Source organism: Chiroxiphia lanceolata, chromosome 1 (genome assembly GCF_009829145.1).
Source record: "Chiroxiphia lanceolata isolate bChiLan1 chromosome 1, bChiLan1.pri, whole genome shotgun sequence".
Classification (NCBI taxonomy): domain Eukaryota; kingdom Metazoa; phylum Chordata; class Aves; order Passeriformes; family Pipridae; genus Chiroxiphia; species Chiroxiphia lanceolata.
Genome location: NC_045637.1, coordinates 97679584 through 97691806, shown reverse-complemented (window position 1 = coordinate 97691806; position 12223 = coordinate 97679584). Strand labels below are relative to the sequence as shown.

The following is a 12223-nucleotide window of genomic DNA, read 5'->3' as shown; positions in this document are numbered from 1 at the left end:
TCTGATCTCTTCCTGACCATGCACAGGTGCACAGACTGTGTGGTATGTCCTGAGTAACAGCATGGAAGCTAGAACTTACACTTGCGTATCTCTTGAGTAAGAGTCTGAAGGCTAGAAATCAAATCCGGTGCAGTGTGAGTGAGAGCCTGGAGGAAACAGTTTGTGACTCAGCATTTCTTTATACTTGGTTTTTCACAATGTGAGAGGCTTAAAGCTAAATTAATTCTCTATAGGAAGGAGAAATACTCAAAATACACCCTTCGAATGAGGATTTTTTTCCCAGAAGTAGCTAAATTTCATCTAGTAGTACAGTGGAATATTTTACTTCAAAACTGGGCAGATAGGCAGCACAAGCAAGAGTGTTACCACACTCTTAACTTTTTATAGCTAAAACTTGTCTCTGAATTCCCTGGGACCTGCAGAAGGTGAATTAAGAACTTCAGGGAAATGAGCTGCCAGACTATGGCTAGCTAATTATGTTGCCTTCACTGAGTTTATTATGACTTGTTGATTAATTAAAAGCTAAAGTTAGCATAGGTGAAGAGGAAACACCATGTTGATCCTCAGCAGGATTAGAAATGGGTTTGGATTTTGAGGAGAGGGGAGGTTTTTGACATTTTCTGCCAAAATTCATGAGCAAGATAATGTCACATGCCCAACAATCTCTGCAGCCATCCCTGTTGCAGCACATCAGTGATCTTGGTGGTGCTATTGGTAGAGTGAATAATTGCTATGGAGACTGAGCCGTTGTTCATCTCTTGAGGTGATCCTCCTGGCCCTGGCCTGTCAGAGAAGCCAAACAGGGAAGAATTTTGCTGGTTTTGGCCGCTCTGTACCTGACTGGTAAAAACTGGAGGTCTGTGTTGTCCAGAGTTGTCAGACCAGCGCTGCTCACCTGTCCCAGCATGAGCAGCCCTCAAACATGGCTCCTCCCCGGTTCCTCTTTGCTTTTGCAGAAAGTTAATTTCCTTGAGTAATCAGGGAATTAACACTTCTATTCTGATACAGAGCCCAAGGACCATTTTCCTCAGTTTTCTGCAGGTGAGATGGCATCTTTACCCATTTGATAACTAACTAAAGCAAATTTTCCCTTCACCTGTTTGTGGCCCAAAGTGACTGAGTCTCCCTTTTTGGAGACACTCCTGCAGTGTCAAGGTAAATGCCCTGGTTCACGAAGCATCTGCAGGCTGTCTGCATAGTATCATTTATTATTATTATTATTATTATTATTATTATTATTAATATTATTATTATTGTTATTATTATTATTATTGTTATTATTATTATTATTATTATTGTTATTAAAGGTTATTTCATTACATTTTCTTGATATCATCTGCCAGACACAGATTAGGTCTAATTGGTCTCAGAATCTCCTTGACTCTAATTTACTCCATATTCCCCATTCCTACAAGGAAGGTGTAACATTTTTATGTGTTTATAGCTTTTTAGGCTTTTTATGGGAAGAGAGAACCATGATGCAGGCAGTAGCTGATGACACCCAGCTTGTCATGGATTTACGTATCTATCCAGTTTTATGTTTTTAGCAAAGAAGCAGAGACCACAACTGAGAATTTGTTGGATTTTGGATGTAGCATGGAGTTGGGATGCAGTTTGGGTCTCTGTTATGGTATGGATTTATCTTCAGTATTGCTGTTTCATAGTTGAAATATTCCAGAATCCTCAAAGCCACAGTGTTCCTGCAGGTGTGTCTGTGTGAGCCCCCCTTGTGGGGGCCTTTTTTCCTCTTTGTCCAGCTGCAGCTGGACAAATTCTTGCAAAACTGGATTACCTGTTTCCCACAGAGGTTTTTGGCATGAAAGATCTGTTTGCTGTTCCCTGTGCAGGATAAAAACCCCAAGTTTAGTCACAGTATGTTGCTGGCTGCAGATAAACACAAAATTATGTGGGACACGTTGTTGGGCTGGCTTTTTGCTGCTGTGAACTCCTTAATGTCTTTTCTTTGAGCTCTTATTCCCCTTTTTTCCCTGCCCCAGCCCTTGCTCCTCACCTTCTCCAGCAGCAAATTGACCCAATTTTTGTTGTTTGCATTGCAAGCTGCAAACCAGGACTCCCATGTCTGACAGCAAAAGATTAAAAAAATACTTGAGTTCACATTTAGAGCATGTTTGAAAGTTGTTTTTGTTACCATAAAGAGTCAAAACATTTGGTGTGGTTTTGTCAGTAATGTCATGGATCTGCATGGAATGATGCATCCACCTGCATTGAGCTTTTTATTGCTCATTTCGTGCAACAATTTCTTGGCTTTTTTTGAAATGAATGCTGTGAAATTGTTGAAAAACTTGAAAAAACATGTCAATATTATTTTTCTTTATAATTTTGCATTAAAAGTGGCAGCCACTAACAGCTTTCTCGAGGGAGATACTACACATTCAGACCCATTTCCTGTGTGTAGTTGAGTATATATTAGAAGTAAGGCGCTAAGCTCAGGCATAGCACATGTGTAGCCCATAAAAATTGACAGAAGTTTTGTTAGTTCAAAGTTAAGCTGCTCAAGGTTAATAAGTCCATCTCCAGGCGTGGAAAATATTTCCATAACTCTGATTATGTTCCTTTACTGCCGAAAGGCAAAAGTAACAACTGCCAAGGCCTTTGTAACTAGACCGTATCCATTAAAAGCTCTATATAATCACTTTGCAAAATTTTCTGGACTAATTCAATAGGAAGTGGTTTTTTTCTTCAAAACTAAAGCTGCTTTGTCTGGGTATGTATGGCCAGTCTTCACGAACGAAGATTTGGGAAAGGTCTTTACCCTTCGAGCCTGCGCAGTGGATTTTTTAGGTGAGACACAGTGTGCACTGAGCTGAGCCCACCCTTTAATCCTAAGGTTCATCTGCCGGGGCCGAGCGAGCTTGGACAGTGGCAGTGGCAGTGATGTCCTCAGGTTTGTTTAGAGTGACCTTCTCTTAGATGGATGGCCTTACAGGGCTGACGAGCTCCATCTGCCCGGGGGAGTTTCCCTGACCGGGAATCGAACCCCGGGCCGCAGCGGTGAGAGTGCTGCATCCTAACCACTAGACCACCAGGGGTCCCCTTTGACTAGGTATAAGACTATTAAAAAAAAAGAATTAGAAAATAATGCTTACAATTGTAGCTTTTGGGATTAAACAGAGGCAGATCTGGACATTTGGCCACGCATTCATTGAAAGAGGATTTAAATTTCCATCATAAATTATTATCCTACACACAACAATTTTCACAGTGTATTTTTACTAGAAAGCAGTATGGAGAGAAGCAGCAACTCCTTCCCTTGTTTCTTTGCAAGAGTAGTTCATACAGTCCTGCTCCACTGTTGACTGATGCATGTTTTAAGGAGAGAGAGAGAGAAGAGTTTTGTAAGCAAAGCTCATACTTTTTCAGAAGAATTGACTTGTAGCTCTCAACTTTTGATCGAAAGAATATTAATTTGAAGGTGTAGGATTAGATCAAGAAGCTTGTTTCAGTTTCATTAATGACAACTTTCTTGCAACAGTTGTGTTTATTTGCCTTTTTCTATTAATAGGCTTCTATGTTGTTCAGGTAGCAATCTCCAAGCACATAGCTGCTGTGCTACTTCTTCCACAGTAAAAATCTGACTGTCATCTTTTTTTCCCGCTGCTTCTTTCAACTGCTCTTTGTGTGGCCGAAACATAATATGATGAGTTATGAAGAGATCAGAAGTAGCAAAGGTCTGTCCTTCAATTTCAAATTCTGTGGTCACAAATTGGTAGACCAAATCAGGAAAATAACTGATGCAGTATATAGAGATTTCTTACCTGTTCTTCAGTTTCATAAAGTTTGTCAAAGTAGAATAATTATATCCTATGTACTAAGTATTTAACTGAAGTTGATGCACAGTTACTGAATAGGGGAGCTTAGCAATTGCAACAGCAGAAAGCTCTTCTGGCAATTCTCACTCTGCAACAGAGAAAGATTTAGAAGCAACTGCTGCTGAATAATGTATGTCTCAATTAAGGCAGTGAAAACATGCTAATAAATAAAAAAACCAATTTGGTGAATAAAATGTAGATCAAATTAAGTATGGTGAATAAATACAAATTTAGCAGTTTTTTTCTTTTTATTCAAACAAGAAGTCAGCTTCTTTATGATACCCACTATTGTGTTTTGTGTTTAGAACATTTGCTTGAATATGGTGGGAATGGTGTTGGTTTTATCCTGATTTTTTTCAATGTATTTTTTCTACATGCATCTCTTCTGAGTCTTTTGCAAATAAACCTCAAGGGAGTTCAAGTGTTCATCTTCAGACACTTAAAGGAACACCATGAGCAGATGTTGTAGCATGGTGTTAAATACGCCTTTGTTCACAACACAGACATCTCCACTCTATTGACATCTGTGTGGTTTTGGTGTTGTGGCAACTCCCGTCCTGCTGGGCAGACTTAACTGGAGCCTAGAAGACTGTCTCTACCCCAAGGTGGTATGTTGTTAAGGCTTTAGACAGTTTTCTGGATAGACAGGACAAATGGACTTGAATCCACTCAGTTCTGAACCCAGTGAAGCAGACAGTAGTCACATACAGGAAGACAGGGGACACAAGGCAGGATTCAGTCAGTATCTGTCTGTATTTGCAAAGTAGAAGGTAACTTTATATGTTTAGGTCATTGTAGCATTAGTCCTTCTTCTCTAACAGCAGAATTCCAAGTCCCACACATTGGAAAAAGGAGGAAAGAGTAGGCCCAAACCATAATCAGAACTGCTGGGGCAAAAGAGATGCAGGAACTCTTCTGAAAGATGGCACAAATCCTTGTTGCAGGAAGTCAGGCCAACACCAAAATGCTAGTTTGACCTGCATTTAAAACCAACAGTAACAACCATAATTAAGAAAGAAACCAAAGAGACAAAGATGGGATATCTAAGAGCTAAAGCGCTAAAGTTGGCTCTAGAGTTGGCAACTGTGTGACTTAAAGAATATCTAATTCCATTCCAAAAGTGTACAAATCCCTCCTTGCCCAAAATGTGGCATTTATCTTGAGAATTTCTAAGGGAAATAGAGTTTGGTATCAACAAAATAGTTCTCATGTATTAGCAGTTTGGCCTTTTGGGTTCAACAGTATTCAAAGTACTGATACATAGGTTATGCATTCTATATACTGTATTTCTTGCAATGAAATTTTAACATGCAAATGTAGACAATAAGACTTCTGCTTCAGTTCCAGTAAAATGCATTTTAGAGGATCACAAAACTTTTAAACATGTGTGCGTGTTTCTGCAGAACAGCTGGTTTCCCAGGAAGAGGATCCAAAACCTTTCTGCACGTGGATTCATGTGCTCCAGCTGTTTGTTAGTCATTCACTGCTATGCTGCATGAAGTGCTGCAGGGACACCACTTCTGTAATGCAATGCACTCCATACTGCAGGCTCAAAGGGAATATTTGACATAGAAATAGTGGTGATCCTCTAACTTGGCACTAAAACAAAAGCTATGGTCTCTACATACTTCTGGCCCAGGACCCTGCATATAGATGGGAGACTGAAAATGGAAGATGGGCAAGAGTTTGTGGGGTGCAGAAAAAGGAGGAAATAAAATAAAAGAGTGGACCATGACTGGCCTTAAGTAAGGAGAAAGCAGAGAGAGCTGCATAGACAGCAGACGTTGTAAGGTATCTAAATATTCTGAAATAAGAGCTGTCTGTTTTGTGTGTACTGAAAAAGGCAGGGACTGGCTGTTGTAACACAGTATGTTCCAAAATGGCCAACCTTCACCTCCAGGTACAACCTGTTAGGATGGAGGTGGAGGAATCACTACACATTTGCAGCTACAGTACAAAGAGTGTCCTCTCCCAGCAAAAGGAAGTACCACTACTCATCCCAAAGGAGTAGATAATTTGCATAGCAAAATTCAAATTACTTGAGTCTGGCTGAGAAGTCATGGGTCAACTCTAGGATGAAAAGAATGGCAAGGTCGGAGGGAGGAAAAGGTAGAGGCAAGAACAAAGGAGCATGTGGAATTTTGTCCAAATATATACAAGGCCATGTGGAACCCAACTCTGGCATTTTCTGAATCACAGATGCTTGACAACTTAGATTACTATTTTTTTTATTTTTTTTTTTTTAGTGATCTGTAAACATAAACAGGTCATGTCCGTTCACTTTCAATTTTACCATCATATGTTTAATCAATAAAACATGTTAGAAGGATGAACACAAGAAAACAACAAAAAAATCATTTAAATGCACTCTGGAACCTGCAAGCTTTGCTTGGTACTCAACCCATTAATTATTTGTTTTGTTTTGTTTTGGGTTTCTTTTTTTGTAAATTAGGTTAGCAGTTGCTTGCATATTCTTATTGTGTATAAACAGAAAGCTTGACAAACCAGCACTGCCTAAATGAAGAAATTTTCCTTACCCTCAGATGATGAAGTCCAGTATTATTTCAAATAAATTGTCCTTGTTATCTTAATAATGATCTTTAATACTGCAGTGACACCTCAACTGCTGCTGCAACATTCACTTTCAGTGCTGTTTGATCAAGTTTTCATGAACTGGTAAATTGCATTTAATGGCAGAGTAGTGGGTATTAACCTGAGCTTCTTTGTTTTTTCTTATTTGTTGATTACCTAGAAGCTAACTAGGTCTCTAGTTTTACAGGTGAGAAGCTAAGTAGACTATGACAGTTCTTTACCATTCATCCCCCATTATAGTACTCTTCGGATGTGTGTTTTGTGGCCCTACTTCTGTATCCTGACATCCTGTTAACCCCTTCACCTATGCTCCAACACAGCATATGTGAAGTCTGGGATTCTGTTTACTCTGTCACTCTAATACTTTTCTCACACTGGAGCTTGACAAATAAATGTGATTCTTCCTGACACTGGTTGCAAGTCTGTAGCAGAACACATAGTCCTGACAGAAGAAGGCAGTGTTGTACACAGATGAACTTCTAGTTACTGAGCAACCAGCCTTGTCCCTTTTCCACATTTTTTAAACTGACATTAGATTCTTTTTTTTTTTTTTACGTATGTTTTCAACACTCTTCTTTTTTCAGCATTACCGCTGTCCTAGACTTTCTTTAAAGCACCTGAAAGCAGCGAGGTACATTCTACCAGCCAAGAAGCTGATTCCATGAAGGGAGTGGCTTGAGGCACTTACCAGCTAACGTGACAAGCATGGCTGTGCAGCACTGTCCTGGTCTACCTTTCTAAAATACACATTGCAAGAGCACCAGGAGACTCCTCAGAGGCTGCTTTATATTTCTGGGGTAGGTGGGGTGGGATCCTCTCCTATCAGCCAACCACTTGGTTTGCTACCTCCTTGGTATGGAATTTTACTCCTCACCAGCACAATGTATTAGACAAATTGTGTTTATTGTTCCTTCCTCTGCACAAGAAAGAGAGGCACAGGGACATGGAGGCTGTTACATGTCCCCCACTATTGGGAGTGTACTGGATAAAACACAGATTGGTGAATTCAGAAGGCCCAGGGCAAAAAAAAATTAATTTCAGGAGCCATAGGTAAGGATATGTGCACAACCTTTGGGACATCCTTCTGGACTCGAGAAAGGACTTTCCTGTCTTTTTTGCAGGGCTGCAAGCCTCATTGCCAAATCCAGAGGAACCTGCATAAGAAATCAGCCAAGCTTAAATACTTATTGCTATACTGAGAAACAAAGTTCTTTTGTATAAAATAATAAGCTATTAAGTGTCCTTCCGTCTTGTGAGCATGTAGTGCTTTGTAAGGTGCGTGCAATAAATACATCATAAGTTACAATACTTCAGGTGATCAGAGGCTATTCAAACAATAATAAATTCAGCTGAAAAATTAAAGAAAATTCATGACTGATGATTGAAGGTGCAGTTCTAGGAAAAATTAAATTAACTTCTGATTTTACAGAGCATTATCATCACTACTATGTTACAACTTTAACTCATTTTGTTAAAAGAAGTAGTGAACTTTTCTAAAGTCTCTTTGAAGGACTTGATCAAGTAAGCTCCCAGTTCGTTGTTCGTCTCCTGAACAGCTGCATCATAACTCCCAAAGAGTGGTGTTGAAGCCTTCACATCCTCCCTATTTGCTTGGAGTAAAATGAGGTTAAGATCCTCTGCTACACTTTCATATTTTTGGTGATCAAATCTGCAAACACTGGCATCATCAATGGGGTAGGTGATGCCAATAGGGTAGCAGTCCCTTGGAACTGGGAACTCCACATTTTTCAGCATTGGCAATTCACAGAGAAATGTGAAAAGGTGTTTAAGTGCTTGGGATGACAGTGGGTTTCCCACAAACTTAAACTCATGTAATTTCTGGCAAGGGCTTAAACCTAAAATCAACATGTTGACATGAGTATCTTGGATGTTACAGTCCTCCAGGGTAAGACTCCTGAGCACTGAAGAGGAATGGCTGAGCAGCTTAAAGAATGTTGATGGGTAAAGTTCAGGTATATCATGACCACTCAAGTCCAGGGCTTCTAAGTGATTAGCATGGAAGCTATTGGCTAAATAGGTCATATCAGCATGGTTCAGTGAGCAGTTAGAAACATCCAGCATCTTCAGTGGAGTTTTTAGTGGGCTGCAGAATTAAAGGGAAAACAGTTTTATTGCATAAAACATTGAAAAGCTACATTTACAAAATTACATGCAACTATACATATTATGAGTGTAGCCATCTACCACATTCATTATTTTTTCTTACCTCTCTTGAGAAACAGAAGCACGTACCAAAAATAACAAGTATATTTTCCTTCTGGAATCAGTTCCATGAATTAGCTTCTTCTTTATGTGACTCTATTGTGCTATTTTAATGGGGATTAAACTTTCTACGCATCTTTTTTGTAACCAGTTTTATGTTGTCAAGTGTCTATGACTTGCTGAATTAATAGCAGATCATTACTACCATAAAGGCATTGGTGGCTGCTTCTTGTAGAAAACTCTCATAATTCCAGAGATTTAGATAATTTCCATGAAGGAAGGATTAATTCCAAGATGAAAGCCAATCAGTATTGTAACAAAACATCTGCTTTTGTTTCTGGGGGGGACGGGGTTTGCTGTTTTTAAATGCCTGAAAGGTTTACGCTTTGTAGCGTTCTGCAGTTGCAAAGAGATCTTCTGATAAAGAAGGTTGGAAGAAATATAAGTGAGATTATTCTCAGATATTTGAGTTGAATATAAAATAGTTCTGATAAATGAAAATCAAGAGATCCCTTTCATACATACTAAATCTTAGTGAGACTTTTGTTACAGAGCTCAGCTGGATCAAAGTTAGAAACTTGCAATTTATTTCTATTGATATAAGCAGTATGCCACTCATAAATTTTAAATAAAATTACTCCTTGTATGGGAGAAATTTTAGACTAAGTTGATTTGTCTGGATGAAACTTTTGTCTGCCTTTTTTTTTAGATGCTCTGAAAAGCATGTAGTTAATTGTATTTTCTGTTCCAGTGTGAACACTGTTCACTGGCAGTTTGTTATCTTTTTGAGAATTACCAGTTTTTCACAGGATTTCATAATGAATATTTATGTATCAGCTTAATTTGCAGTACAGAAAAGCATCAGATCTCTCTTGATGTCAAGAGACACAACAAACAACTGAAATGAAAGTCTCGAATCAAAGTCTACTATTCCCCTACCCACCTAAAAATACAATATCTGTGGAATCCTAGTATATTTACTGCGTCTTTCTTAGAGGACAAAAATTCACTAGAGACTCTAAAAAATATTTGGTATATGACTCAGGTCTTGCACCAAAGCCAATGCAAGCTGCTTAATACATAAGCTAATACAGAAATTGTCTGAGTACCACTCTTTTATGTGGTAGCCAAAAGCATATTCTCACCAGATAGGTTCTGGAAGACTAATAAAAACAGTCTGTTCTTCGAAGTGCATTAGGTATATATTGGCTGCCAATTCTCCCCAAGAAATAACCTTTCCTGCTTCCTGCTGCCCCTTCCCACACACCCTCTGAGATACACTCACTCCCCTTATTCTCAGAGATTCTCAGCTTGCTGGTGGCACAAAGTGCTGTTCTTTACAGTCTGACTGAAAGCAGGATGACCAAATTACCTGAGCAGTTTCTGTATTCTTCCTGTGAGTATAGAAAATGACATACACAGCTCAGTGAGGTGCGTCATTTCACCCATCTTTTCTCCAATATTAGTAAGCATCTGTTCATCTGTAGCTGTGAACCTCTGCACATTAAATGTTCGTGCTGGCAAGGTCAAGGACATCAATAGAGGGAAGTGAATACTGTTGAAGAGTATTTCCAAGTGTTCCATTTCCAAGCGAACATTGTGAACTATTTCCAGTTTGCGCAACAAAGAGGGATCAGCAAGTTTTATGATGTAGAAGAATTTCTGCAAGGTCAGGTTGTCAGATCTGAATGCTACACAGCAGATCTTCAGTGGACAACAGCATTTCTTCAACAGGGCCTCCACGACCAGCTCATAGTTCCTCTCTGTAACAAACAAGTCAATTAGCACATCAATACTGATTTCAAATGTACCTGGATTGCACTGTGCTTGTTGCAGGTAAACCACCAATTCTAAACAAAGCTTGGAGAGCAGCTGTGTCCTGGCCCACCTGCCCATTGTCTTCTTGCACTCACAAAACTGAACTTCAACATCTTTTATACCTGTCAGGTCAACCACTTTCAACCTTTTCCTGTAGGGAGAAAAATTATTCAGCACATAGTCTCTCAGCCCTGTTAGACAGCTTTCCAAGCACACTGAGCATGTTCTATGGCTCAAGTCTTCCTGGTAGTCCACAGTAGCTCCCAAAAGTTTTCCCATGTTAAAGTCAACAAGTGGCCAGTTCTCTACCAAGTCATGAATCACTTCCCCTTGCTCCAGTAAGTAGCTGGCTTTAAAAAGAAGAGGAAAAAGATTATGGGCAACAGCGCTGAGACTCTTCCTGGCAAACTCTTCATTTGACACGAATGCTTCGGCACTAAGGAATCGGAGAGACTTCATTGTTGCTCTGGACTCCTTACTGTCATGGAGAATGACTTCTATATTTAACTAAAGATTCTAGTTGCTTATCACCTTCTATTTTTATCTGCAGCTGTTGTTTGCTGCTAGCAGAAGCCTTGCTGGAAAGGCAGAGTGGACAGTCACATGCTGTTCCACTGCTTTCTATTTTGGAGCTGTATCGTGACACTGCAGTACCTTATTGTGAGATCGTTAGTCAGAGAGCTCTTAAACCCCCATGTTTATAACAAAGCTAACTCAACTAAATAGATACCACTATCCTGCAGTAACAGTAAAATCAAGGCAGCACACATACATGAGAGAAAAGCACTCAGGCTTCCACTTAAAAATATAACATGATCTGTATTCCACTTTCTTACACAAAAGATGCTATGCTAGGGATTCACATGCTGATTTCAATGGGGAAGATTTCCCAGAGTTAGCCCGGAGCTTCTCCATAAGGAAGGATTGAGGCACTACAGCCACTGAGCTACAACGATGTCCCTCCATTTTGCCCTTTGCCAGGAGAAAAACCTCTGTCACTCAGCAAAAGCAGAGAGCATGTTTCTTTCTTTCAACTTGGCACTTCCTTCCAGGGGAAGCAATGAGGGATACCTCCCTTACAGTATCTTCTCATGTCTTTTGCTGGGCAAACGGGGATGGAGACCTTTTTTCAAGCTGTGCTGACCCTGAGTTTCCAGATAATTCCACACCTGTTTTGCTGTGAAAAATTCATGCCACACTTCAAAGATTCATGTTTTTTTCTTTTTAAGTAAACTCATTATGGAATATTTTATCAAAAGGAAAAGAAAAACCATAAAACATCTTTATTAGACTGTGTCATGCTGAAGAAGCTTCTTATTTTTGCAAACTTTTGGTTTGTATCATTTTAATTTTGCCTTCAAATAGATGAGTTGCAAAAAACAAGTAAGATGAAATAGATAGAACTTGTCAAGGTATTAAATATTTTCTTCTGTTTTTCAACTCCAGTTCATATATATCAAATGATGATGATATGATGTAGGTATTACAATATTTTGTGCAATTTTGTAAATCCCCAAAATGGCAACATATAACTGATCCCTATATGACAAGAAAAATGTACAAATTGCTTGAAACTTTTGTAAGAATAGTTTTATGGCCTTTAAAAATGTAATGGGCTAGTCACTAAGGCATATACACAACTTTTTATATGCTTATCTAGTACATTTGGACCTCATTATCTGCTTGCCTACTGTATTTGTACTGGTGGTCCAAAAGATCCAAGACAAACTACTCCACTATTGTTGTATTTTATTTGAATA

At 39.2% G+C, this 12223-nt stretch overlaps 1 protein-coding gene across 2 annotated transcripts; it reads right to left on the bottom strand.

Annotated features, from left to right (window-relative positions):
• Positions 1-4584: 4584 nt before the first annotated feature.
• On the bottom strand, positions 4585-10922 carry LRRC14B (leucine rich repeat containing 14B). 2 transcript variants are annotated; one of them, XR_004356349.1, is made up of 3 exons: positions 10018-10922; positions 7111-8526; positions 4585-4807 (listed from the first exon to the last, which is right to left on the bottom strand). XR_004356349.1 is itself a non-coding variant. In XM_032684160.1 (2 exons), exons 1-2 carry the CDS (start codon positions 10920-10922, stop codon positions 7881-7883), a joined length of 1551 nt encoding a protein of 516 aa, XP_032540051.1. In that variant the 3' UTR covers positions 5529-7880. The 2 variants fall into 2 exon arrangements, 1 of the variants encoding a protein (XP_032540051.1); XM_032684160.1 differs by lacking the exon at positions 4585-4807 and having other exon boundaries at positions 5529-8526.
• Positions 10923-12223: the final 1301 nt, after the last annotated feature.

What these genes read in the sequence shown, in the direction of transcription:
- LRRC14B (XM_032684160.1), bottom strand. Translation starts at nt 10,922, where the DNA reads ATGAAGTCTCTCCGATTCCTTAGTGCCGAAGCATTCGTGTCAAATGAA. An exon ending in AGAATACAGAAACTGCTCAG is followed by an intron (nt 8,527 to 10,017) that starts GTAATTTGGTCA and finishes TTAATTCTGCAG; the next exon opens with CCCACTAAAAACTCCACTGA.